Genomic DNA, 27,611 nt, shown 5'->3' with positions numbered 1-27,611 from the left:
CCCACTATGTCACTCGGTGTCCTTTAGACAAGGACTCATGATAAATTCATGCTTGGGGTTATTTCCAGGAAAGACTTTGTCTCTACAGATGAAGATGTGTGCTTTCTGCTGTCGGAAAACAAAAATAAATAAATAAAATAAAATAAAAAAATCTGTTTGTCTTCTTTGACTCACACGCAGTGATACCTGGCTTTATTATCTTATTACCTCCATGCAGGCAGATGGTGCAGGGCCTGAAAGAAGCTCTCCCTGCCTTCTTCCAATGGAGCCTGTTCGGGCTTTACTCTGTAATGCCAAATTTTGTACTTGTAAATCTGAAAGCTGCCTTGCAGTAGCTCAGCAGTAAGTTAGTAGAGGTTTGGAAGAAATGCATATTGGTGACCAATGTCCCCGTGCAGACTCAGAAAGGAAACTTAAAGCACCAAGTTCCTACCTGGTGGCTCACTTAGCATTTCTATTGCTGTGATAAAACACCACGACCCAAAGACAACTTGGGAGGAAAGGGGTTTGATTTATCCACCGCATCAGGTCACTCCCCAGCGCTGAGGGAAGTCAGGGCAGGAACTCGGACCCAGCAAGAGATGAGGCAGAGATCTTGGAGGAGTGCTGCTTCCTGGCTTGCTCCCCACGGGGCTTTTCTCTGCCTGCTTTCTTCGAACACCCTGGACCAGCCGCCAAGAAGTGGCACCGCCCACAATGAGCTGGGCCCGCCCCCAGCAATCATAGATCAAGAAAATGTTCCATGAGACAATCTGGTACCGGCATTTTCTCAACTGAGGTTTCCTCTTCCCTGGCAAACTAGGCATAATCTAGCCAGCCTAGCAGGGATCTCTTATCCCTAGAAATCGGTTAGTATAACTTGGGGGTGGGGGTGGGGTAATGATTCTGGCGTTGTTGATGTGTTATTGGGCCATCCTTGCAAGTTACTTCTGCCAACTGTTAGGTTTCAAACCCAGGCCAAACTGCCAAGGTGCCGATTTAACATATCAAAGTGGATGTTGGCCACCCGCTTCTTCCTTTATCCCCGCAGTCCTGTTAAAGGGCCCTCTTGGCAAACGTACCCTAAACTTCTCCAGCCCAGGGGCTAGCCTGTCCTTCCCTAGCTGTTCTTCCTCATGTAATTCAGCCATTTTGGTTACCTGACATTTTCGCTTACTGTCTTTGAGTCTCCTGGCTGCTGTGCCGCGTTCCCCTCCTTCTTGCCCCTCTCCTCACGTGACTCAAGGGTCACGTGCAAGCTGTACTCTCCCAGATATCCCTGTCTGGCCATGCTCTCCTACATATCTATAATAAGCTTTCTCCTCCACCGTACTCAAGAGAAGTCATGTCCTTTCCTTTTTATTTATTTTTTCCATTCACTAACCGTGGCCTTTCTTTACCCCAACTTTAAGTGCAGTTCTCCACGGACTGCCATTTTTACAAGATTGTTCATAATAATCGCTGATAATAATCGATTTACTTGTACTGAGGGGCAGACCTCATAATGGGAATATCATATGCATCTTGCACCAGTTTTTTTCTTTATTGCTTGTTGTCAGTTAGTTGGTTAGTTGTTTTTAGTACTGGGGATTGAACCTAGGGTCTCACCCCTGCCAGGTCAGAGTTACACCACTGAGCTGAAATATCCCCAGCGTGCATTTCTCTATTCAAAAATCCCCTTAGCTGCTTGTAGGTTTGTGTCCCTATGAAGGCACACCAGAGCAATCCCAAAACACAGAGCAAGTAAGCAAATAGCTGAGCAGGCATTTTACCTCAAATGCTTCAGTTGCTACCTTCCAAGTGCCTACCTACGTCCTCACCTGTGGGCAGAAAGGAGGCAGTTAGGAGAAATAATCCCCCACCACAGGACCAGTAGTAAGGAATTGCTGGTGATGTCTCCTGGAGACAGATGGCTCCGAATCCCACAGCCTTGCTTCCAAAGCACTCTATGCTCCTTTCCAGAGTCCTGGAAATGGCTGGCTGTTCCTTAGCCTTCCTCTGTAGCTGAGACATCATGGCGTCAACTTCTTTCTTCAAGAAATTTCAAGTCCTCAGACATCCCAGACCCACCTCTGGGCAGTTTCACTCTTTAGATATGAAGGAAATAGCAATGGGAGGGGGGATGGGGGTAGTCTTCAGAGACTTCTAAGGACTGCCAAAAGAATTTGAGGCTTGGAAATTTTATTATCCTCACAATAAAAAAAGAAGAAGATGGCAACATGGAAATCAGTAAATATTTAATTAAATGCAAAGTATAACATTATGTCAACTTCATTAACTGTCGAATTTGGTAGGCATAAAGATTTAATTACATTTGATAAGGATTTATAGGTTAGAGGTTTTTCTCTCTGCACAAGATTTCCTGAGTAGGCACCAAGATTGGGCAGAAACTGCAGTTGACCATAAATTAAATAAACTACCCCTGGCCAAAAATATTTCAAAAGCAAAATGGCAAAAGAGCTTTGCAATGTTCTCTCATGCTTGAAGAGTATAAAAGAGTATATTTATTGGGAGAAGTAGGTAGGCTTAGTAACATGCCAGATGGGGAAGAGGGTGGGTATGGCTTGGTTTTCTGTTTATTTTTATTTTCTTGGTTTTCTGTTTGTTTGTTTGAAACAGGGTCTTACTATGTAGCTCTGGCTGGTCTGGACCTCACTTTGTTAACTAGTCTGGCTTCAAACTTGGGGAGATTCTTCTGTCTCAGCCTCCTGACAGCTTGCTTTCTGGATTTTTTTTCCTTTTATGAATGCTAGGGTAAGTATTTTGAGCTGTACCGCATGGTCCATTAAGATTTTAAAAGAGGGCACGACCACTTTTCTGAGTTTTGTAACCTGGTACTATTTGCATCAGATGGTGAAGGAGCCTTTGGCTGGAGGTTGGTTAGGAATGCTGCCTTTCCCTGAGAGTTTTCTGATTCCAAATCAAAAGCCTGAGGCTGGAGAAACTCAGTGCATCTGGCAGAGTGCTTGTCTAACTCAGGAAACCTTGGACTCAGTTTCCAGCACCTCAGAAACCAGGTGCGGCAGGGCATGCCTGTAATCCCAGCAAATCTTTGGGGAAGTAGGATCCAAAGGATCAGAAGCTTGTCCTTGGGCTGCACAGGACCATGGTTTTTGCTTTTGTTTTGTTAAAGACATAAAAAGGAAGTAGGGGAAGGGTGAAAAGGGGGAAGAAAGCAGAAACCCTTCCTAATGACAGCGAACGGTCACTGGAAATGCTGTGTTCACCATGCTAACTTCCGAGCCCTTCACATATGGTGTCTCAACTGGCACCAAACACCTCTCTTAGGCCAGTGTTTTTTATTACGTCTATTTTGTAATAAAAAACCAACTGAAGCACAGGGGTGGGTAGGGTGGGGTGGGGGTGGGTAGGGAGGCAAGCTGCCCAAGGCCATAGTCAAAGTAACAGAGAATTTAGAGAACATTTCCAGGTTAAAATAATTCAAAAATGAAATGGTGTCTATGACTGTTAATGCCAGGTTTCAAGTTCTTAAAAAAGGCAGCAGAAGCCCAGCCTGTCTTGTTCAGTACTCTGTCTTCTGCATCTCCATCAATCCTGGGTTCGGAGGGGACATAACTAACTCCCTGGGCACTGGGTTCGGAGGGGACATAACTAACTCCCTGGACGCTGGGTTTGGAGGGGACATAACTAACTCCCTGGATGCTCAGTTTGTGCCACCCTTCTCTGTGCCACCATGCACTGGTGGAGTGCTTTGCTCCTCCTTTCTGAGGTCATAGGATTTCCCTCATCCCTGTGCCTCGCACTGTCACTGTCACTGTCACTGTCGGGGTTCAGGGCTGGTGTTCAGAAGTGCAGCCAGAGAGGAGGTGGCCCAGTGCATAAAAGGCTTGCTGTACAAACATGAGAAGAGTTGTCTACCTGGCGTTCACATAATAAGCCAAGGGGCTGTTGCAACCCTCTCATAATCCCAGCATTTGGGAGGCAGAGAGAGTTTTCCCTAGGCAAGCTGGCTAGCTAGGCTAGCCCACAAGAAGAGCTCTTGGTTGGGAGCGAGACCCTGCCCCAGTAAACAAGGTGGAGAGAACTCAAGGAAGACACCTGAAGTCAATCTCTGGCTTCCACATGAAGGCACACATGCGCACACACACACACACACACACATACACACACACACACACACACACACACACACAGAGAAAGGTGTCTATACATATGCAACATGTACACACATATGCACAAACACACACATACTGAGGTGTACACGCACATACAAACACACTGAAGTGTTCACACACATGCAACATGCAGACACACACACTCATACACACATTTTTATACACACACACACACACATGCAAAGATAATCACAGCCTGGAAAGGTTCATATGATTTCCACAGTACAGTTAAAATTCTCCCTCACTACACTTAGCCCAGAGTTGTGGCTCAGAAACTCCAATACCATACCTTTCAATGTAATCAAAAAGCAAACCAATGTACCGTGCTTTGGTAGGACTCTTCTGTGCCAGGTGCTGTCCTGGCAGTTACTGTGTATTAGGCAATCACGTCGTAATAGAGCATCTAACACCAGCGCCATTCTATCCAACCTCATAGAGTTGATTCTGTCTGTCTGCCTCCCCAACACTGGGTCCACAGGCAAGTACCACTGCCTCCAGCTTTCTCACTTGGAGGCTGGGGGTCAAAGCAAGCCCCAGGGCTTATACTACACTTTACCAGCTGAGCCATCTCCCCAGCCCCTTTTAAGAAAAGGAGTTTGAGACAGGGTCATGCACCTGTGAACAAGGGAGATATCTCCTAATCTAGGGGAAAGATCCTTAGTTTCTTTACAGTTGCTGTGATAAAATACCCAGAAAGAAGCCACTGAAGGGAGAAAGAATGCGCTTTGCTCACAGATGTGGGTGATGATCCCTTACAGAGGGACTGGGTGCCAAGGAAGCCACAGACTAAAGCAGCAACACATCTACAGTCAAGAGTGGGCAACAGTGACTTCCTGCACACAGCTCACCTTCTCTCATTCAACTCAGGATCCCCTACAGAGGGAATGGCACCGCCCACCGTGGGTGGATCTTCCTGTCCCAATTAACATAATCCATGCTGGTTACCTGACCCCTCACAGTCCAGTCCACAAGCCACCCTAGTGTAGACACTCCCTTCCCAGGTGGTTCTAAATTATGTCAAGTGGGAAATTAAAATTGATCGTCAAACTTCCCACAACCCTGACATCTCATCTTGAACTTTTAGCCTGTAGAACTATTAGAAAGTAAAGTTCTGGGAGGCAGAGGCAGGTGGATTTCTGAGTTTGAGGCCAGCCTGGTCTACAGAATGAGTTCTAGGACAGCCAGGGCTACACAGAGAAACCCTGTCTCGAAAAAACGAAATCCAGATAACGAAAAAAAAAAAAAAAAAAAAAAAAAAGAGAAGAAAAGAAAGTTCTACATTGCAGGCATAGTGTGACAACCTTAACAAACTAACATGCTAAAGGACATAGCAGCTCGCCTCCGTTTCTAGTGACAGACAACTCAAAACCTAATGAAACCTTAATGTGAACCCAAGTAACTGTCTGTAGAGTCCATGCATCTTGTAGAATGTTCTGTGTCATACAACATAGTAATCCCAGACACAGGTGGCTCTTGAGCACTGGAAATGTGCTTAGCACAGGTGAAGAACCATTTTTCCCTATTTTATTTTACTGAAATAGGTGTGTGTGAGTGTGTGCATGGATGCTCCTATGTGTGTATATGCATATGTGGAGAGGTCAAAGGTCAATACGTTGGGTTCCTTTCTCTACTATTATAAATTTTTCAGACATGGTCTTCTGCTGACCCTGAAACGTACTGATTCCAGCAATCGCCAGTGTCTCAGGGTTTCTATTGCTGGGATAAAACACCATTTTTAACTAGAAGCAACTTGGGGAAGAAAGGGTTTATTTCAGTTTAGAGTTTCACATCATAATCTATCATCAAAGGAAGTCAGGGCAGGAGCTCAAGGCAGGAACCTGGAGGCAGGAGGCCAAGGAGGAATGCTGCTTCCTGCCTTATTTCCCCTGGCTTGCTCAGTTTGGTTTTTTATACGTTCCAGGACCTCCAGCCTAGGGACCGTATCACCTACAGTGGGCTTGACCCTCCCCATCAATCACTGACTAAGAAAATGCCCCACAGACTTGCCCATGGGCCTGTCATACGGAGGTATTTTTTCGATTATGATTCTCTCTTCTCAGGCAACTCTAACTTGTATGGAGCTAACAGCAAATTTTCCAAGACACCCAGGGATCCTCCTGTCTCCACCTCCCTAGTGCAGAGGATACAGGTGTGTGTGTGGGGGGGAGGACTGCCTGGCTTCTTTATGTGCATTTGGGGGGGTGGAATCTAAACCCGAGGACCTCCTGCAGATCAGGGCAAGTGCTTTATCTATTGAGCCATCTTCTTTCCAGCCCAAGAGCTGAATTTTTAAACATATGTTAAAATACAATTAAAATTTCAATAACCCTGGGTGGCTGGTGGCTTTCATATCCGATGTAGCTTTATGCAGTTTTAAAGACAGCACTTAAGGATTTTCAGCATCTTTTTAGAAGCCTGTGTGCTCTAAGGAGGCCTACCTCTGTCTTTGTTCCCTATCCCTGCTTGTCTGACTTTCTGATTTAGTCGCCCAGTGCCTGCCTGGTTCCCTCTTTGAGGAAAGAGAGAGGAGAGGAGAGGGTGAACCAGCTGGCTTTCCTGAATCCTGTGGCCTGGGCAGTGCGAGGTCTTGGCACTCTGCTCTGAGCATGGCTGTTAGCCAACCAAATGCCAAGCGGCACAAACAAGTGAGTGACATTTTCAGAACTATTAATATTTCATCAGAAGTGATCACTTCTCCTTTAAATACACTATCTTTAAAGGTTTTCTACATTCTTAACTATAATTTTATTCGGTCTAGGTCCTCGGAATTTTCCCCAAAGGAGCACATCTTCAATTTTATAAATGAAAACCAAAAAGGAATGAAGCTCATCTCGCAAAACTCAGAGTCAACATTTCCAGGAACTTGGCCCCTCGGTAAAGAGCAAGGCTATGTAGTGGGTACCTACAGCGTGCTAGGCGCCGCCTTATACACAGCGTACCATTTGTTTATCCAACGTGCATTTATTGAGTGCCTACCGTGTGCCAGGGATGTGATGGGGCTTACCATGTAGCTCAGGCTAGCCTGGAACTTGAGATCCTCCTGCCTCAGCCTTCTTCTGAGTGCTGATTACTGGGGTTACAAGTATGTACCACCACACCCAGCTCAGAAATTCCAGCTGCATAATCAACTGCTTGAGGCAGCTCTCTGGTTTTTCTGGCTATTTGGGTTAATAATACACCTCCTTCAGTCAGAATATGACTCCGTGAGAGGAGGCACCAAGGTCTTTCTCCACCATCTTGCTTTTCTAGTGCCGAGCAGCTTCCTTGGTACAGAAGAAGGGCCCATGAATTCTGGAGGAGTGGGAAGAAATACAGTGGCGAACAGATCATTGTGACTGGCTTCTCCAGGCCAAAGCTATCTGCCTCTACCTGCCTCCCCCTGGTTCTTCCCAGGGTGGACCCTTAGAGAAGTAACCACTGCTTTGGGGGACCAGGAAATGCCTGGCAAGGGCACGCTTTCCCAAAGGTGTAGCTTCTCTTTGGAGGAGGGTAGGGGGCGGAACGACTACCGTTCTCCAGTAAAGGGTACAGATTTTCCTCCCACCTCCGCCTGCTTTCCCATCCCAGTGCTGGGAGACAGCTTGGGAGCCAAGGGCATTAATTAGATCATGTCTAATCCCAAGCTTGGAATTCCAGCTTCGCTTCTTGAACTTAGGACACAACCATTTGTAACTTGGAGGCTCAGTTTCCTCCCATCGTACGCGCCGAATAAATAGTAGACAAGCTCGCGAGGGCGAACAAGATCAGGTTTGAGGTCAACACTTGGCATCAGGTGCTCCCGAGGGTTGGCCATTAGGATTAAAGCCAGCAGACAAAGGGGCAGGTCCCCGCCTCTAGGCAACCTCTGAAGTTTTTATATGCAGTGGTGGGATGGGATGTTTCACTTTGACTTACGTCTAAGAGGAAGCTTCCTGGGCTCTCGCCAGTTGCACCCCACCCCCATTCCACCTGCGGGTCATAGGGACGAACGCCTGTCCCGTGCCCCTCCCCTTGCCCCAACCCGCGCACCCAGCCGTTGCACTTGAACCCACTGAAAGAATCCCGCCTCTCGACGGCAGGGGTGTGGGAGCTACTGACACGCAAATCCGCTGACCCCGCCCGGGCCTGCCCTGCCCAATCGGCGCCCTTTTAAGGGTTGGGACCCTCTGCGGTGCGGGTCGCAGCTCTGCGCAGGGGGCGCGACAAGTGTCTGCTGAGGTCCTGGGCCAGGCCGACTACCAGCACAGTACCGCATTGGAGATTTCTTTTTTGGGAGGCAGAGCAGCAGTAGCGGAGGGGGAGGGGGGACAGAAGGGGGCAGCCGAGAGAGCTAAAGCCAGGACGCTGCAGCGGGCGGGCGCGGTTTGTCCTCCGTATACACCGGATCTTTGGGAAGGCGGGAGGAGACAGTCCCATGGCTCGCACCCACCGAGTCTAGTACAGTGCCTGGCCCTTACCCTGCCCTTCTGGTGACTTGGCAGGCGAGAATGGGCTGAGTCCCAGGCCCTGAAAGGTGTCACAGGGCTGTCGCAACGGGGGAGTGCCGGGGTCTGTGGGGAGAGCCAGTCCTCCCCTCCAGTCGTTCCCAGATGTCATTCTGCCCGCCCAGGCGCTTGGTTCCTGAGTTCCGGGGCATTCCACGGTTACTAAGTTACTGGTTTTTGTTGACTTTTAAATATTTTCTTCTACGGGAGAGGGGGAGGGGGGCAAAAGCCAGGAAAGAGCAAATAAAAACAAGTCAACATAAGCCCCCCCTCCCCAAAAGAAAGTTGCCCTCTACTCCTCATCCCCACCCAAACCAAAGGCCACTGAAGCCCATCCGTTGGCTGGAGCAACAGCCAGCCAGAACTGACTACTTCCCGGGCCCCGTCTTCAGCTCCCTTTCTGGTGAATGAGGGCTGGTGGAGGACAGTCCCTTTGTCTCCCAGCTCTGGGTGGACAAAGGGGCTTCCGGAAAGAGAGAAAGAGGATGGCCAGTGGAAATGGGCTCCCTCCATCCTCAGCCTTGGTGGCCAAGCGCCCCTCCGCCCTGGGGCCATTCCCCAGATATGTCTGGATCCACCAGGACACACCCCAGGATAGCCTAGACAAGATTTGCCATGACATCTGGAAGAGAGTTCAGGGCTTGCCGGAGTCCCTGCAGCCCAGGACCTCGCTGGAGAAGCTCTCTGCTCCCGTGACTGCCGCTGTCAGCTTCCAAGAAGAGTGAGTAGTCCCCTGTTTGGTTGATTATTAAGGAAGGGAGGGAGGGGGAATGAAGTCTGACTTTGGGTTGAAATGCTCTGGCCCAGTGTTAAGTCCTACACACATTCCCTATTTACCCCCATTTCTGTAATCTTGAGTCTCTTTCGGTTGGAGGAGCTAGCCAAGGTCCTGAAGTTCCAGACCGGAGGAAAGAGGTCATTTCTGGCAGCTTCTTTTCAGCGACTAAGGAGACATTTCTCATTCTCAGGACATAGGTGGCTAAGATAAAGATCTGGGGTCCTTGAAGGAGCACTATTGCCAACCTAAGGGTTAGGTGATTCTATACTGTCCACAGAGGCAACGACATGATCTTTTCCCCTTTTCCAAGAAAAGTCCAGGCATTGGCACAGATGATCCTGGTGGTTGGAAACCACATCTGGAATCCCCTAATACAGAGAGCAGCTGTCCCATTCAGCATCCACAGAGCTACTGCAAGAGCACACATCAAAATATTTACTGGGAAGGCATTGACATATTCAGAGGACATAATAGAAAATTAAAGTGCGGGAAGATGGCTGTAAATAGCCGGTTTCCCGGATGGGAAATCCCCTGTCGGGGAAACACAGAGCTAAGTGGCTCAGTACCAGGGAAAAGTTGAGGAGATAGCTATTGGGAAGGAGAGGAAGGGGCAGAGAGGAAGACGGGATCTCATTAGGAAAAGGAGTGCATCAGCTGTGGTGATTACTGCCACTACTGAGTACTCTTTCAAGGCTCTGCATCTTCAAAGTGGGCTGTACTCATTAATTAATCCTCCCAGCATCCCTATGAAACAGGTATTAGTGTCCCCATTTTACAGATGGATTAAGTGTTGATAATTAAGTGCTAATTAAAGCCTAAGTGATAATTAAGTGTTGTCTGCCCCCAACACATGTTCCAACTCAGTTCCTAGATGCTCAGGAGTGGGGGGGGGGGTGGGGGGGTACATCCAGGCATTTATCAGCTGCCTCTGGTTTCAGGGCTCTCTAAGCATCACTGAGGTGGAAAGTCAACTCCAGCTGATGCTCAGGTCTGCACTTGCTGCAGTCTCTTTGCAAACTCCTTTGCTTGCTGCAGATGAAGGTGGAAGGCATGCTGGCTGCTTCTGCCTCCTCTGCCCTGCGCTCAGCAGGACCCCGCTCAGATGCAAATGGCCTTCCTACAGCCAGAATCCTGTGCCTAGTCTGTTCGGTGGCACTGAGCTCCTCTGCCCCGTTCGCTGCCATCTGCTCTGGGACAGCGCCTTGGCACAGGGAACCTTAGGGCTGCACTCAGCTCTCTCGGTGGCCAAGTAGCTGATTGTCCACTTTCTGGATCAAAGGTCAGCAGCAATTTCCAGTAGATAGCCCCTTCCCTGCCAGGTCACACCGAATTCATAGAGACAGACTCGACTTCCAGTCTGCACTTGGCCGGAAATTGAACTGGCCTACCTTTGGCCCGTCGCTTCTCTCCATTTGGCCTTGATTTCCTCATCTGCAAATTAAGGATGATGCGCCCTGCCTTGTCCACCTCAGAGTCGATAACAAGGGCCGAATGTGATGGGAAACAAAGAAATGAAAGATGCGTGCGTTATACAAACAAGGCTGCCTTAAAATGGAGCTCATCGAATTTGAGGGTGAGGGGGGGTCATCTAGTTTTTTCCTGTGCTCCACGATTCCAGGAGCCTCAGACAGCCTCCCTGGAGTGAAGTGGGTGGGCTCTTTGCTGGACCGGTCTCCTACACCTACACACACACACACACACACACACACACACACACACACACACACACACTCACACTCACACTCACACTCACACACTTGCATGCACTTTTTAACTGGAGTTCTGAGTTCAGTTGCATTTGGAAGAGTTCTGAGAGGAGACCTGGGAATCCTCTGACTTAGATGAATAAACCACGTCTGAATTGTGTAGCTGTCTGCCCAGTAGAACACAACGAGTGAGTGCTTCTTGGAATGAAAGCCAGCGGTGAGGCTGGCATCAGAGAACCAGGTTCTGCCACGTTCTGACTGGAGAACCCATGACTGTGAGATCAATCTGAGCATTGTTTTCCTCATCTGCCAAGTGGGGGTGACGGCAGGGGTCACTGGACGTGACAAATCAGGACTGTTCAAGGGTCCTGCCGGCAATTAGGACTGATAAACTCGTTCTACTGACTGCAGTTATAATTTCTGTAAACCCTGCAGTTTTTTCACGAGGTAGAGAAAGTCCAAGTGTATGGAGCTGCAAATTTCCATAATTATCAAACTGTGCTGTTCTGCTGTTAATTGCCCCTCTCTGACCTTTAAGTGAAATTCAATCTTGTTTGTTTGTTTGTTTGTTTGTTTTCTTGAGACAGGGTCTCACTATGTAGACTTTTCAGGGACTCACTATACATCCCAGGATGAGCTCAAACTCCCAGCCTCCCAGATCTTAAAATACTTTATTATAGAGGTGTAGACTGAGATTTGAAGAAATTCCTCAGACTGGAGTCTGAGGTTCTATTCTTAAGAAAGGGTAGTTTCAGAAACGTATTGGACAGTCTTGGCCTTGCTGTGACCAGAAAGACCATCTTCCCCTTACACCCGAGGCACCTCTGGTAAATAGTTTAGCTAGGAACTCCATGTTCTGAGTGACCCCAGACTTTAAAACCAGGGAGAGCATGCCACAGTGGCTTGCATGTTCAGGCCACGGGACACCTGTCTGTTAGTCTTTTCCTGCCTTTTCTGTAGAGCAGGTTTTGCTGGTGTCTCTTTTCACAATAGCTAAGCAAGTTATTGAATCTCATTATTCACAGATTTTAAAAATATTTATGTGTATGCCTGTGTACCATACATGTGCCTGGTGCCCACAGAGGCCAGAAAGGGGCTTAGGATCCCCTCAACCTGGAGTTACAGAATTATGAGCTGTCTGTCACATGGGTGTTGAGAATCGAGGCTGGGTCCTCTGAAAGAGCACCCAGTACTCTTAGCCACTGAACCATCTTCTCAAGTACCCAGAAAAGATTTTCTTGACCCCGTCCTTACATGTCACAGAAGCCAGGACATGAGGTCTTGGAGGCCACCCTCAATCGCCAGAGTCACTCTGTCACTCCCTTCTTCTCCTTGTCACGTGGCCATCTGCAGCCTCTCCCAGATGGAGAAATGCAGTGTCTTGAGGCTGTGGACTCTCTCAAAGGGGATTGCTGTCCCTACAGCTGAGGTCTATTCCCATCATGAATGATCTGCATTCTCTCCTTGAAGCTCCAGAATTAATGTTTTCTTCTCTGCTGTGCTTTAGACGGTAAAGGCTAGCAGCAGATCCCTCCCAGGATTTTTTTTTTTTGGTCTTTGCACTTTTTTCTTTTATGCTTTAACTGACTCATTTGCTCATTTGTTGCATTCTTCTTTATATTGCTGGTGGTCATTCATGGCAATGGGGTTCCCAGAAGCAAGTGCAGATATATGGGTGGGACCACTGCCTGTTGAATGGGCTCCCCTCTGCATTATATATTCCTGTTGGTGATGATTGACACCACAGCCTCATTCCTTTTCTTTTCTTTTCTTTTCTTTTCTTCTCTTTTTTTGGGGGGGAGGGAGACAGGGTTTCTCTGTGTAGCCCTAGCTGTCCTGAAACTCACTCAGTAGACCAGGCTGGCCTTGAACTCAGAAATCTGCCTGCCTCTGCCTCCCAAGTGCTGGGATTAAAGGCATGCACTGCCACTGCTGCCACCGCCACCCAGCACCACATTCCTTTTCATGCTGAGTTTGCTCTATGGGCACAAAGGAGTTCATTTAGTCAATCAAAAAGTATTGATTAAGTAGCGACTGTGTGCCTGGTTCAGTGTTCAGTGATAGGAGACAACTTTTTGAACCACATAAAATAACACATAAAAGAACAGTCAGGGTTCTCTAGAGTCACAGAACTTATGGGGTAGTCTCTATATAGTAACGGAATTTGTTGATGACTTACAGTCTATAGGCCAACTCCCAACAAAGGTCAGCAACAACTGTGAATGGAAGTCCAAGGAACTAGTAGTTAGTTGCTCAGTCCCACAAGGCAAGCAGGAGAAGAAGAGAATGAGTAAATCTTCCTTCTTCCAATGTCCTTATGTAGGTCTCCAGCAGAGGGTGTGGCCCAGATTAAAGGTGTGTGCCATTCCTCTTTAATCCCAGAAGATCTTGAACTCAGAGATCTTTCTGTCTTAATCTTCTGGAATTCATAGCAAGTATGCCTCAAGATCTCCATGGCAAGATCCAGGTCAGAAATGTCTATCTCCCAGACTCCAGATTAGGATCACAGGTGAGCCTTCCAATTCAGGATTGCAGTTCATTCCACATATAGTCAAGTTGACAACCAGGAATAGCTACTACAAACAGAAAGTGAGTAATTTTTTTCTTTCTTTTTCTCTTTCTCTCTTTATTTCTCTCTCTTTCTTTCTCTTCCTTCCTTCCTTCCTTCCTTTTTCTTTTTTTCCTTTTTACACAAATCTATAGTAACTGCAGAATGTGAGGGTATCCTCACTGGAGGAGACCAATGATGAGCACATAAAAACTGTAGGATAATTTCAGATGGCACTAAGTGCATGAAGAAAACAGCATCCAATGAGGTAACAGCAGGAGACATAGTACAGCCAAATGCAGGGTTCTTTGAGCTGAGTCTCAGATGCCAGCAAACAGTCAACAATCCTAGAAAACCCATCTAGGTGGAGGACAGGGAGACACAGCAAGCGCAAAGACCCTGAGAGTTTGCTATGAGTTTGGGAAAGATGGTGTGACTGGAGAGCCACTCTGGGTGGGACATGGTACCAGATGACAGCCAAATCAGGCTGGTAAAGTCTTATGAGAGCTCAAAGTGTTGCTGGACAGAGGGTGGATCTTCTGCGTGTGTGCCAGCACACTTTGGGAGTGTTTCAGAGATCCCTTTAGTTTCTGCACTAGGATGGCTTATGGTGTGGGAGGGAAGTCAGACATCTCTGGGAAGGAAGATGCTATAGTAGGCCAGATAAGGCCTGCATGGGATAATAGCTGGACCACAGTGACTGTATTACAGGTGGAAGGAGTAGGGGCGCCACATGTAGCACGAGGGAGCCGGGGACTCTGCGATGGCTTGGGCACATGGAGACACAGAGGTAGAATTTGGAGTTTCTAGCTTGGGTTGATCAATGGCGCCATTTAAAGGAGTGGAGAAGAGGTGGGGGAGAAGCAGGATTTGGCAAGAAATCAATAGATGTGTCTAGAGTCAGTTAAACTTCAGAATCTTGCTCAGTTATCTTTTAATTAGTCTTAAATGTGGGCCTGGAGGATGGTGGCAAGCCACTTACTGACTCATATTCGAGAACTGCGTCTTCGTTCATTCTCCTCAGTATCACTAATAAAATTCCTCAGCCGCAGAATGGGGGCTTTGGGTTTTCTGTCGACTCCATTGCTATTACTTGCCCGTTGGTTTTTGTTTTGGTTCCTCCAGTGAATGCTTTCTGTGTCTCCTGCGGGGCAGGAGCAGTGCTGGGACTCAGGGGCACAGGACTAAGAAAGGCAAACCTCCATCCCTTGAACGGCTGCCAGTCCCGTGAACAGGACGGAACACAGCCTCGGCAGACAGCAGCGACACTTAGAAACAATTCATGTGCACTTACTGCATTTCAAGATAAATGTTTTGGTAAAATATTATTTGTGATGGAAAGAGGAGACAGGGCCTGACATCTTTCACGGAGCCTTGGTGTCTTGCAAAGACCAAAGAGTGACATATGACAATAAGCATGCTGTGAGGGGCCACGTGGTGGAGACTTGGGGAAGGCTTTCAGGATAGATTGGGCTCCCTGGCATTATGAGCAGTAGAGCAGTGCCCTGGCAGGAGATGGTGCATCATTAACAGCAGCTTCACTGTCAAGGTTTTCCAAATTAAATGTATCCCTGGTCCTGAGTATGGAGAGGGTAGAGCTGGTTGAAAGAGTTCAGCAAGTTAGGGGAAGGATGGAAGCCTCCTAAGGATGGAATGAATGCACCATGGGAGAGGTAGGGAATGGGACAGTGACCCTGGACCGGCTGGCCGTGATCAGGTTCCCTGACAGCTTCCAGGCCCTTCCTAGGCACCCAAGCTTGTCAAATCAGGTGGAAACTGGTTTGCAGAGTTCAAAGTCTTTGCTGAGTCGTGTGTGCCAAGCCAGAGTCTACTAGGAAGATTAGGTCTGCAGGAGTGTTCTGTATTAATGAGGTCTGTATGTGATAAGGTGTGTATTCAGTGTTCAAAATCCAAACAAAAGGAAATAGGCAAAATCAGGAATGAACCCATCAGCCTGCGGCTTCCCACAGATGCTCACTCACTCCAGTAGGACCCTTGCTTGAGCACAGGACAAGCCAGAGAGGCTCTGAAAGCCAACACACTGCCTTGTTTGAATGACTCTCCCAACAGGGCAATTCTTTCTACTATTGTTATTAAGCAATTGAGTGGATTTACTTTGCTAGAAAAATCGCTTCAGACACACACTGTCTTTTATTATTATCTTGAAAAGCATGGAGCCTGGCAATGAGGCTGAAAGTAACCAGACCCACACACGGAGACCTGGCCTAATGTCCCAGATGTTCTGGGTATCTTCGTGGTCTAAAGTGATGATCTATGCTCTCTCCCCCAGCACCCCCAGAAGTCAACACTGCCTTGAGAGGCCATGGAAGGTAGTTGGGTACCCTGCTCCTGGAACTCATATTTCCACATCTCTCAGTAGTTACAAAATAAAGGTAGGGACCCTATGGGCACAGGTTGGGATCCATAAACAGGTGTGTCTCTCTCCTGAGTTTCCCAGTCTGGGTCTCAGCATCTGTCCTGTGGATGTTGTGATGATCCCATCCTTGCTTGTCCCATGAACTAGTATATGGCATCCAAAATTCAAAGGAAACCAAACCAGGCATGAGCCCAGCAGCCCAGTGCTTTGTGCTGGAGCTCACGTGCTCCCATAGATCCTTCCTTAGTTCAATCTTCACACAGGGAATGCCAGAGAGACTTGAGAAACCAAGACTCTGCCTTGTTTGAATGACTCTTCCAGCAGGATAATTCTTGTTATTGAGTGGTTAAGGGAATTGGGGATATGGAGGCTCAGAAGCCCTTGGCCTTTCTCCTCTGGTTCCTCCCATCATGGCCTTTGAGCCATCGTGTCTTCCTTTGTGAGGTTTCTGCCTCATTCACTTTCATGCTCTGGTGTGTTTGGTCCCTCTCCCTGCAGGAGGTCCTCTACCATCACCAACGTCATCCTCCCTTGTCAACAGCTCTGCACAAACATCTCCCACTGGCCTCTGTTCTTTTGGCTCGGCCTTTGGGAGTCTGTGTAGCATCTCTAGACATCCATCTTGCTGTTCTTCTTCAGCCTTTGTGCTCTGAGGTGAGCAGCGGCAGGCATGCATGGCCTTGCGTTTGCTCAGACTACTCTACTCTCAAGAATGCTTTTCTCCTGCTCATCTGTTAATGCCTGCTCTTAAAAGCAGGGCCTACGTATGCTGTCTTCTGTACCACTTCACTCTGTCTCTCTGATACTGAGAACTGAAGTGGGGACCTGGCAACTGTACCTTCCCCAAGCTTCCTCCCCACAGGTTTCCTCCCTACTTCAGCAATTTAAACATGAAAGTCCACTTCTTTCTTAAGGGTTTTCTACAATCCCATATAACAGAAAGTAGATAGGAGGGTCAGAATAATCGACCTAATTGAAACCAAATTACTTAGGATGCATCCCTGGTAAATAGACTAATGCTATTGCATCCATCCTGGGCGGTTGTGCTGATGGAGTAATGAATGGGGTGCTTCCACAGTGCCTGGAATAAGATGAGAGCTCTGTTCCTTGTTGTCACCATCAATGCCATTGCCATAATCGCACCACCATCACCAATCATTACCAATCATTCATCACCAATCATTCCTCCTCCTCCTCCTCCTCCTCATCATCATCATCATCACTACTGATATCATCACGAATCGTGCTGCCATCATCCTCGTCAATACCATCCCCATCACCACCACTCATGATTATTGTCAACATCCTCACTATGATCACGACCATCACACCTCCATCACTGTTGCTGTGGTAACCATCATCACCACCATTGCCATCACTATCAACAACCCCCCCCCCACCTCCATCAACACCTTCACCATCAGCACCTCACCACGAGAAAGGAAAGGACAGCACAAGGATACAGTGGAGAAAGGAGGGACTCGTGGATCAAGTAAAGGGAACCACTCAGGCAAGAAAAAGAGATTCTTGGGAGCTATGGCAAAAACAAAACAAAACAAAACAAAACAACCGAAAAGCCAGTGTTGTCTTTGCCTGTTGGCTAGAGCACGCCTGTCAGCTCCTTCCTGGTCTGGGAGTCTTGGTGTTCTGATGAGGTGCCGGTCGGTCCCCCGATGTGCATTGGACCCTGGCTTGCGGCTGCAGCCCCCTCCAGCACCCCACCACGGGGTTCCTTAAGGACAAGGATTGGGTCTTACTCATCGCCGTCTCTCCAGCGTCCAGCCAAGTTGCCCACGCTCCGAGATGATGATGCAGTATGTATGGGTGAGGGAGGGAGTGATTGATAGATGAGCCATTCAAAGGCCACCTTGAGGAGAGTGAGGCTGAGAGGTGGCTAGGAGCCAAACAGAGGGTCACAGCCATCAGAGGGAGCACTGAGGCATGGAGGGAGAGAAGACCATGCAAGCCAAGATGCGGCGGGTTATGCCCTTCTGTCTTAAGGCTGCATATCAGAGAGCTAGCACATTTGCAGCCGCTTGTCTGTGTGAGGCTGCATATAATTTTCTCCCCCCAACCCCCACCCCTGCAGCCGGCTTCCCATGCAGATGGTCACTATTGCTCTCATTTTGTGAATGGGGCCAATGAGGCCCAGAGAGGTTAGGCAACTAGACCAGCAGGAAGGGAGCTGGGGAAAGAGAAATCCAACCCCAGGAGCTTTAACCCCTGAGCTCACCAGACAGCAGGCGCCCTTCTCAGCAGCCTTCCATGCCTGCTTAGCACCCGGAGCCTTGAGCAGGGAAGGAGGACAGGACAGATCGTGATTAACGTCCCGCTTCCCGTGTCCCCCTTTGTAATTTAATTTTATGGTTTCAGGAGCTGTGTCGCAGGTTGTGGGAGCCCGCAGAGATGGGCCACCAGTGGTTTGGTTTAATCCCCTTTTTAATATCTTTGTTGCAACGTTCTTTCCAATTCAGCTCCCAAGTCACATTAAAAAAAATACCTCTTCCTTGGGGTAAGCCTTCCCTTATTAAACAGATTCAAATGAAAAGTTTTAAAGATAATTTGAACAATAAGAATCACTCGGCAGCTCCCAGCCGAAGTTCCTTTATTGCTGTATTTACTCCCAGTATTTCCCGCCTCATTCCCCAGCTCAGTGATTCCTTCGCTGCTCACACCCAGTTCTCCCAGGCCTTGGTCCTGCTTAACACTGGTTCCTGTTAGGGAGACTCAAAGAAGAGGTGTAGTATGGAGGGGCGTGTCTCTCCACCACTTGCCAATGAGTGGGTGTCCCAGGACTACTGTCCTGGATCCAGAGGGAGAGTCACACATCCAGGATTTCTCTAAGGAAATCCTTAGAGATTTCCAGAAAACCAGAAGGGGAACTGGGCAAGGAGGACCCACTCAAAAGTGTTCATACTTGCGACCAATTCCACACCTCAATGCTCAGGAACCCACAACAGAAGCAAATGCTCAACTCTCTTAGATACATCTGTCTTACTCTAGGGGTCAAAGATGAGAAGTCCCAGGCTGAATGTTGAGAAGGAAGAGTTTCAGAGAAAAGCATGTCAGGCCGGAAGGAGACCTTTCTTTACTGAGCCCTTGGTGAACTGCTGGGACGTTTAAGGAAATGGATTCCACTGTGCGTGAAAACCTTTGCTGAGAAATGTGATAAACAGGCTTGGCCTTGTGGGAGCAGAGTGATTTGACAGTGTTACTACCTTTGACCCGGGATGGTTTCACCATCCTGTCCCCACTTAGCGCGGCTGAAGAAATGAGGGCTCAAGGATTTTACACCTTGGTCAGCACGGGTGGGTGGGGCTCAGGCTGTGGTGACCCTGCCCTGTGGTACTCCAGAGCTTGCCAGGTCTGCTAGGTCTGCCAGGTCTGCCTCTCCAGCTCACCTTGCTGCCTCCTCCCAGTCAGAGCCGCTAACATTTGCATAGCGCTCCTTACAATTTACAGAGCGCTTGCTTTCCCAGGCGTCAGTCATCTTACTAAATCCCGCTGAGGCCCGGAGAGGAGTGGGGGAGGGGGACAGGGAGGCCAAAGCTTTTCCAAGGCCCTCCTTACTCTCTACTCCCTACCAGAAAAGTAATAGCAGGCAGATGAGCAGGGTTCCAGGTATCTTTTGGGACATTGGGGCTGTCGAGACTCCTGAACCCCTCCTCTAAACTGAGACATGGTCAGGGTCTTTAGGTGACCAGAGAGGTGAACTCAACCTTCATTTGTAAGCAAGAAGGCTATGGTGTGTGTGTGTGTGTGTGTGTGTGTGTGTGTAGTTATGGTATATGCATGACATTGGGATGTATGTGTACATGGCTGTAATGTGTGTATGAGTATAGGTACATTAGAGTGTGTCATGTGTGTATGTTCTATGGTGTATGTGTATGTTTTTCACTGTGGTGTCTATACATGGTTGTGTGTGTGTACATGTCTCTGAGGTATACATCTATGAGCGTGTGTGTGTGTGTGTGTGTGTGTGTAGTTATGGTATATGCATGACATTGGGATGTATGTGTACATGGCTGTAGCGTGTGTATGAGCATAGGTACATTAGAGTGTGTCATGTGTGTATGTTCTATGGTGTATGTGTATGTTTTTCACTGTGGTGTCTATACATGGTTGTGTGTGTGTACATGTCTCTGAGGTATACATCTATGAGCATGTGTGTGTGTGTGTGTGTGTGTGTGTGTGTGTGTAACTGCTGTGTGGTCAGGCATAGCTGTAGGATGTATGAGGAGAGGAGCCTCAGTAGCTGGGTGAGTGCTGGAGCAGAGCAGAGGGAAGACAGAAGAAGACGGGGGGGGCAGTTTTGATGAGCTCGCTGCCCCCCTTCTCTCCACACTGGTCCCAGGCCACCCCGATATATGTGTCATTAGAATAGAATGTTGGCTCTCAACTTACATAGCATAAAGACCAGAAACACCAGCATCCTCAACCCTAGCCAGGATGGGTCTCCCTTGGAGAGTCTCCCCAGGGAATATTCTCCTTGTATGGAACCCTTGGGTACAATAGTCTAGGTTGGCACCCATGGTCTTTTAAAAGGTGCAGTACGTTGCCCCAGGCTCCTCTAGATTTTAAGGTTTCCATTAAGAAATCCCTGACATTACTCTGATGGGTTTTCCTTTATCTGTGACTTGTGTGGGCGGGTGGTGGTGGGGTATTCTCTCCTATTGCTTTCAGTATCCATACTTTGTTGTAAATATTTAGTGCTTTGACTGTGATATGCCATGGGGAGATTTTTGTTTTTTGGGTTTTGTCTGTTTGGTGTTGTGCGTTCCTTATATCTATATGGGTGTGTCTTTCTTTAATTGGGAATGTTTTTCTCTATGGACCTGTTGAGAAGATCTGGTCTGGGTCACTGAATGACCAGCATCACTCGTTTTTTGTTTTTTGTTTTTTGCTTTTTGTTTTGTTTTTGTTTGTTTGTTTGTTTGTTTGTTTGTTTTGAGACAGGCTTTCTCTGTGAAGCCCTGGCTGTCCTGGAACTCACTCTGTAGACCAGGCTAGCCTCGAACTCAGAAATCTGCCCCCCTCTGCCTCCCAAGTGCTGGGATTAAAGGCGTGTGCCACCACTGCCCAGCAAATCACTCTTCTTCATCATCTATGTCTATTTAGAGGATTTTGGTCTTTTAACCTGTCCTACAGTTCCCCCATACTTTATTTTTCATTTCTTCATCTTTGTCTTCCTCTTCCTCCTCCTCCCTCTTCCTTCTCCTCCCCCTCCCCCTCTTCTTCCTCCCCTCTTCCTCCTCCCCCTTCACTTGTGTGGCCTAATTCTACTTTAACCTCAAGCCTGTTATTCTATCTTCTACTTGACTTGCTCTATTCTGCTTGTAAGGAGTGAAGGAGTGGACTTCCCTGTGCAGTTTTGGGGAGCCACAAACATGGAGGCAGACCCTAGAGTCTTGGCTTGAGTTTGTGGTTGAACAATGACGACATTTAAGGAGGCAGGGAAGAAGAGGGCAGAATTTTTTTTTTTTGTAAAAAAAAAAAAATAACCATTTTATCTAGAGTCAATTGATCTCCACAATCTTATTTAATTGCCATTTGATTCACCTTAAATTTGGACTTAAAGAATGGTGACAAACCAATTATTGACTTACATTAAAGGATTATATCTCAATTCATCTGTCATATCACTAAAATTTCTCAGTCTCAGAACGGGGGCTTTGGGTTTTCTGTCAACTTTATTGATCTGACTAGTCATTCTCCTTTTTTTTTTTTTTTAAATTTCATCATCATTGCTCTCCATGGCTATCTGCAGGCCAAACCCTGAGTTTTTAAAATTGGGCTGTTGAGTTTTGTAATTCCATCTTCATTTCAGCTTGAGTTTCCTTCACTATTTCTCTACTGGATTCAGTTCTCCCGTCTTGACCCCTCTTTGACATTTCTCTCTGCCGGATGTTTGTGTTTTCTTGTGTCTAACTCAGGTGTTTACTGCTTGTTCTTCTCCTTAAGCTCATCCAGCTGGTTTGTTGCATCTTCTTTAAATTCTTTAGATTTTTTATGAAGTCTATAGATTATTCTTTTAAGTTCTGCACCCTTCTCTTTGGAGAACACTTTTATAGGACTAGTAGACTGCATGGAGTGTACTGTCTTGGCCTTTCATATTGTGTGTGTGTGTGTGTGTGTGTGTGTGTGTGTGTGTGTGTGTGTATGATGAGACCTGAGTGTCTGGATTTCTTTATTTCATTGGTTGTGTGTCTGTGAGTCTGAGGCTAGGCCTGAGGACTGGAGATAGTATGGGCAGGCAAAGTTCCCAGGACATAACCAGGTTGGGCTGGGTCACCCATGAACATCTCAGTCTGTAGGTTGGATGTGGTACGGAAAGGTTAGGGCAGACTTACCAGGCTGGGATGGTGCACAGGATACATGGCAAGGACCAAGCCTGGAGGTTGGGAACAGTCCACTCAGGACTCACCAGACTGAGCCTGAACATATATGTACAACCCAAGATAGGTCTGGAGATTGGGGAAGGTGCCGGCAGACTAGAGTGAGATGGAATGATCAGGCCAGACCACACAGGATGGGTAGGCTTGGTAACTGGATCTCAATTAACTAATCAAAGTCAGTCAGCCACCCACAGAGCTCAGTGATCTGCAGCTGCAACCACGTGCCTTGCCCCCATTTCCCTGGTTAAGCAATGTGAGCCTAGCTCATCTGACAAGGACTGGGCCTGACTGAACTGAGCTGGTTCTGTGATTGGTACGTGCGCCTTCATCAGGGCCAGATGGACTATGGGCTGAGGCTTCTTGGAGGTTTCCTCCACTGAATGTGTCATCCTGCAGCATGTTAGTTTGGATTCATCTGCAGTCGTGCGGGGTGGGCCTACCAGTCTCAAGAGAATCAACAGGTTAAGACCAAACTCCAAGCACATTTTAAGTCTTTGCTTCTTACTGAATCCTGAAGAGAATCAGCTAACAAATGATTCAATAAAAGCATGATGGCATAGAGATGTCTCACTGGATGATTGCACTACCCCACTGAGGTTGTGGTGGGGAGCGCTGAGAGGGGTGTCACATAATAAATGCTAACACTTATTGTCAATTCTCATGCATGGAACCTGGTTTTGATATGAGGCTACCTGTAAAAGATCTGGCCTCTGCTAAACACTGAGCAGTTTGGTCTAGTTTCTGCCTCCCTCTGGAAACTTACCTCTTACCAATTCTACCATGCTATTCCCCACCATGTAGACACAGAACCTTGAGGTCAGGGGTCAGTCTGCAGATGGACCACAGTTCAAGCCTGAGTCTGTGTGTGACTCCAAAGCCTTCCCGTTGCTTCTCTTTCTAGTTAGCGGTGTGGCCAGGGCACCTGGCCTTGGTGATGTTTGCCATCGGTCTAAGATGCCATGGCTGGAAGAAAATATTTGTCTCGGTGTCCTCCTTTGGCGCTTACAACTTCCCGCTTGCATCTTTCTGTTGTTTGGCTCAGCCGAGTAGCAGTTTTCATCTTTGCTCTGTGGTATTATGCGCACAGAGCTGCTGCCGGAGGAGCTAAGAACATGCTTGCTTAGTCATTATGCTGGGAAGGGGTGCCAGCCAGTCACTAGCCCATATTTTCACACAATTCTGTGCACCGCAGATGCAGAAACGACACAGATCTTGAGCCACAGGCGCACAACCGTCATCTTCACGGTGGCTGAAGCCGAGGGGCAACCTTGGGTCCCAGAACCTTGGCATGGGTTCTCACTCGATTCCTTTATCTGAAGCCCAGGCGTTAGCTTGCCTTCCTGGAACGAGTCACTAGATAGAATCTAGTGGATTTTATGGCGTTTATCAACCTAAAAGGGAAGAGCAAGCACCACTGGAGGGATGCCAGGGCGGGCAAAGCTCAGGGGAAGAGCTGAGGGGCTGGTGAGATGGCTCAGTGGATAAAGTGCCCTCTGCAAGCATGAGGACCTGAGTTCAAATTCCTGGCACTCAAATAAATGCTGGCAATGCACAGCTGCAATCCCAGTGCTTGGGGATGGATGGGGTGGGGACAGGCAGATTCCCTAAGTGCACTGGCCAGGCAGCCTAGGCAAATTGATGAGTTCCAGGTTCAGTGAAAGACCCTGTCTCAAAAGATAAAGTGGGAAAGTGATCAAGGAAACTCTCCGACATAGACCTCTGGCCTTGACGATGTGTACGGAGGTGCACATGCCTACACACCTGGAAGAACCGCCCCCTTCCTGGATTCCAGGAAACATGTGCTTACCTTTGAACTTAGTAAATTAGGTGCTGCTTAGGAGATGTTGCATAAAACCCCAGGTGACTGTAGAGAGTCACTGTGAGCTCTCTGAGGGTCTCTGAGGGTCTCTGAGGGTCTGTCCATCCCGGAGTGGTCATCTGATGGCAGGCTCCACTGTATCTAGCAAGAGTTCTTGGGATCAGACTAAGCAAGAGGGTTGGGCTTCTGGTCAGCCTGAGGAGATGCCAGACAGGTTGCAACAAGTCAAAGAAGCTGGACCAGATTTTGGCCCGGAGAGGGGAAGAAAAGTGTACACCAAGGGGACAGAGACAAGAAAGTTCCTCCGTTCATTTAGTCAACAAATCCTTTCTGAGCTGGAACTTTGTGACAGGCATTGTTTTAGGTTCCAAGGCCTCTGATGACTGAGATAGAGTCCCTGCCTCCATGGAGTGCGTATGCTGGGGAAGTGATGCCTTTTAAATAAAAACCCACAATGGAAGAGGCAACGTGAAAAAGACTGATAGAGACCCCCACAGAGCGTGCCTAGCAAGTCAAGGAGGGAACAGTTCTTTAAACATCAGATAGGAAAGGCCACCTGGAGACTATGGCATCTGCATTGACACCTGAACGCTGCGGAGGAGCCTAGTGAGGGGCCATCCAGCAGGTGCACAGAGCTTCAGTCCACAGGAAATGCATTGGTCTTTTGGCGGGGATGAGCTTGGCATTTCAAGTTATAGATAAAAGATCAACTCGGCGGAAGGAGCGGGAGATGGGCCAATTTGTGTAGTGTCCCTGGGATCATCAAGGAGTTTGGATTTTATCCTATGAGTAATGAGAATCCACAAGATGGTTTTAAGCAAGGGGATTGCTTGATCTGAGTTCTGAGAATGTCCCTGCTCTGTGGCCATGCTGTTTTCTAAAACAAACAAGAACAAGCCAATCTTATTTTCCTGGGGATAGAGGGGGCTGAGGAGGGAGGGAAGATGTGGGATTAAGGACTTCTGGGTATGTGACCATCTTGATCGCTGCTGGGTGTTTGACAAAGGTTCTCCTGGAGGCACGGAGATGAGATGATATGGGGTTGCTTTATTTTCCCTACGAGCTGATATTGGGTTACTGTCAAGCCACAAGTAGGATCTTCGTCAGTGTCTGCATGGCCCTGCCCTGGACTCGTCTTTAGTTTGACATTTCTAACTATAAATTGGTGGAAGACTCAGAGGGCAAACTCACCAGATGTGCTGCAGACAGGTAGCTTTCTGGGATAGCTAGTGCCATGGATGACAGGCTCAAGATCCACCTTGATGACCCTCAGAGGGTTGGCGTTATGGGATGAAAGTGATGACATCTCTGATTGCATTTAGATGGGGAACAAAACCCAAACAGGAGCTGGGGAACTGCGATGGAGGAATGCTTCAGAAAGGAGGCTGACTGAGTGAGAACAGGAAGTGGATCAGCTGTGTCCTCCCCACCCACCTCAGTTTCCTCATGGTGCCAAGGTCCTGGGTCATTCATGGTTACTGCGTTCCTATCTGTGAAGTGGGAATGATACTGTCAGGTGTCCATGTGGAGGGGTATCAGGTGTGTGCACAAGTGTTAATACCTGGTTTCCCTTATGCCTTGTGGTAGATTTATTATAAATGAGGCCTCTGGTGGTCTTGGTGGGAGGTACCTGGAAAGTTCACAAGCCAGGCTGTGCACCTCTATTTTAGACACAATGCTAATCTCTAGCTTTCAAACAATCCCATTGACCTTGGCAGAGTATCCAGAGGGGAATGAGCGGACTGAGTCAGGTTTGAATTATTTCAGGTGCCCTTAGCAGTCTGATGGTGGTGACAGGCCCTGCAGAGGGGTTGGAGCGTCTTTTATGAACGTAATCAGGACTAAGAACACAGAGTGTGCTACATACCAGGAGTGTGTTAAATCTTTGCCTAACTTACCTACTTCACAACATCTCCACAGTCTAACCTTGAGAAGAGCTTACTTACTTGACAGACAGTGAAAAATAAGGCATAGACAGGAACTGAGGGGTGGGGAGGGCAGCACAGGAATTCCCACCCAGCACCCACTTGCTCTTTTTCTATTGCCTGGCTCCCAGGCTGTGAATGATGGGAGAGCCAAGTAGGGATCAGGCCTGGGATGTTTTGAAACAGGGACCTCAAGGTCTTTTAAAAGGCAGGCATGCTTTTGTGGAGGGCTTAGCGGATGGCTCACTCATTCAAGAACCAGCCTTGCAAGGTCAAGGGCCTAAATTCCATTCTCAGAACCCACCTAAAAGTGGCAGATGTGGTGGTCCGTACTTATAAGACCATCCCTAGGGAGGTGGAGATGGGGAATTCCGGAGGCTTCCTGGCCAACCAACCTAAACTGATTTGTGGACTCTAGTCCAGTGAGATACTGGGCAATGCTCCTGAGAAAGATACCTGAAGTTGATCTCTGGCTTCAACATGTACACAAGTACACATAAATCCCCACTCCAGGCTCACATGCACACATACACATGCACATGTGCACAAACACGCAGAGAGACACTGGGGAAAGAAGAAGCTGTTGTCCTGCCACTTGGCACTTTTGAAGATTCTGTGGTGACTCTTGCGCGTGAATGTGTAACCCAGAAACCAAATATAGATGCTGGTAGACTGACTAAGGTGATGGTCCCAGGCGTCTGCCTCCAGCTGATTGACAGCCTATGAAGGATCTTGTCTGTTGTAACCGCTCCCTCCCTCAGCTGGATTAGTTTTAAAGGAAACCCCCACACATAATTGATCTATACATCTTTAACATGTAGCTCTGAGAGATAAAGGCTGCTTTTTTTGTTGTTGTTGTTTAAGTGTGACCCACAATGCCGCACTCACAATGTTGTAAGCATCCTTGGGTGAGGCTAATTCAGAAAATCTATTGGCATGCAGCTGACTTTGCCAGGCAGTGGAGTGGGGGAGGGTGGGAGTGGAGGGAGGGAAAAACAAAAACTGGTCCTGCAAGTGACCTGTTCCTGGGACTTGAGACTCACCTGATCCCTTGAATGGAAGAGAAAGATCTGAAACTTAAGGTAACCATCCTCCTTACTCTGATCGTTCCTGGGGCACAGCGGTGAGAGTAGGGCCTATTTATAGCCCTCCGTCTAGACATGGGAAGGAGGCAAAAGGAAGGGAATATTCAACAGGGCCAGGGAGAAGAAAGAGGAGTGTGAGGGAAAGAGAAACTGAGAGCAGGAAGCAGGCCCACCTCTGTACACTGTTAAGGGCAGGCTCTACTACCCTCTGAGTGAACTGTGTGCCTGCCTGTTTACGTATAGTTCTGTGTGCACCAAGAAGTGTGCGCACTTGTATGCCTGTGAGTGCGTGTGTGTGTGTGTGTGTGTGTGTGTGTGTGTGTGTGTGTGTGTGTGGTGGTGGTGGTGGTGGTGGTGGTGGTGGTGTTGGTGGTGTTTTTCTTTTCAAGACAAGGTTTCT

At 48.0% G+C, this 27,611-nt stretch overlaps 1 protein-coding gene across 1 annotated transcript in view; it reads left to right on the top strand.

The window, feature by feature from the left end:
- Positions 1 to 8,985: 8,985 nt before the first annotated feature.
- The window catches only part of C3H1orf94 (chromosome 3 C1orf94 homolog), a 41,275-nt gene continuing 22,649 nt past the window's right edge, over positions 8,986 to 27,611 (top strand). The window contains exon 1 of the mRNA XM_052175675.1: positions 8,986 to 9,299. Within this exon, the coding sequence (XP_052031635.1) occupies positions 8,986 to 9,299 (314 nt within the window). The remainder of the gene's footprint in view (positions 9,300 to 27,611) is intronic.

The sequence above is a fragment of the Apodemus sylvaticus genome, chromosome 3, assembly GCF_947179515.1.
Source record: "Apodemus sylvaticus chromosome 3, mApoSyl1.1, whole genome shotgun sequence".
In the NCBI taxonomy this organism is placed as follows: Eukaryota; Metazoa; Chordata; class Mammalia; order Rodentia; family Muridae; genus Apodemus; species Apodemus sylvaticus.
This window is presented reverse-complemented; position numbering and strand designations above follow the sequence as displayed.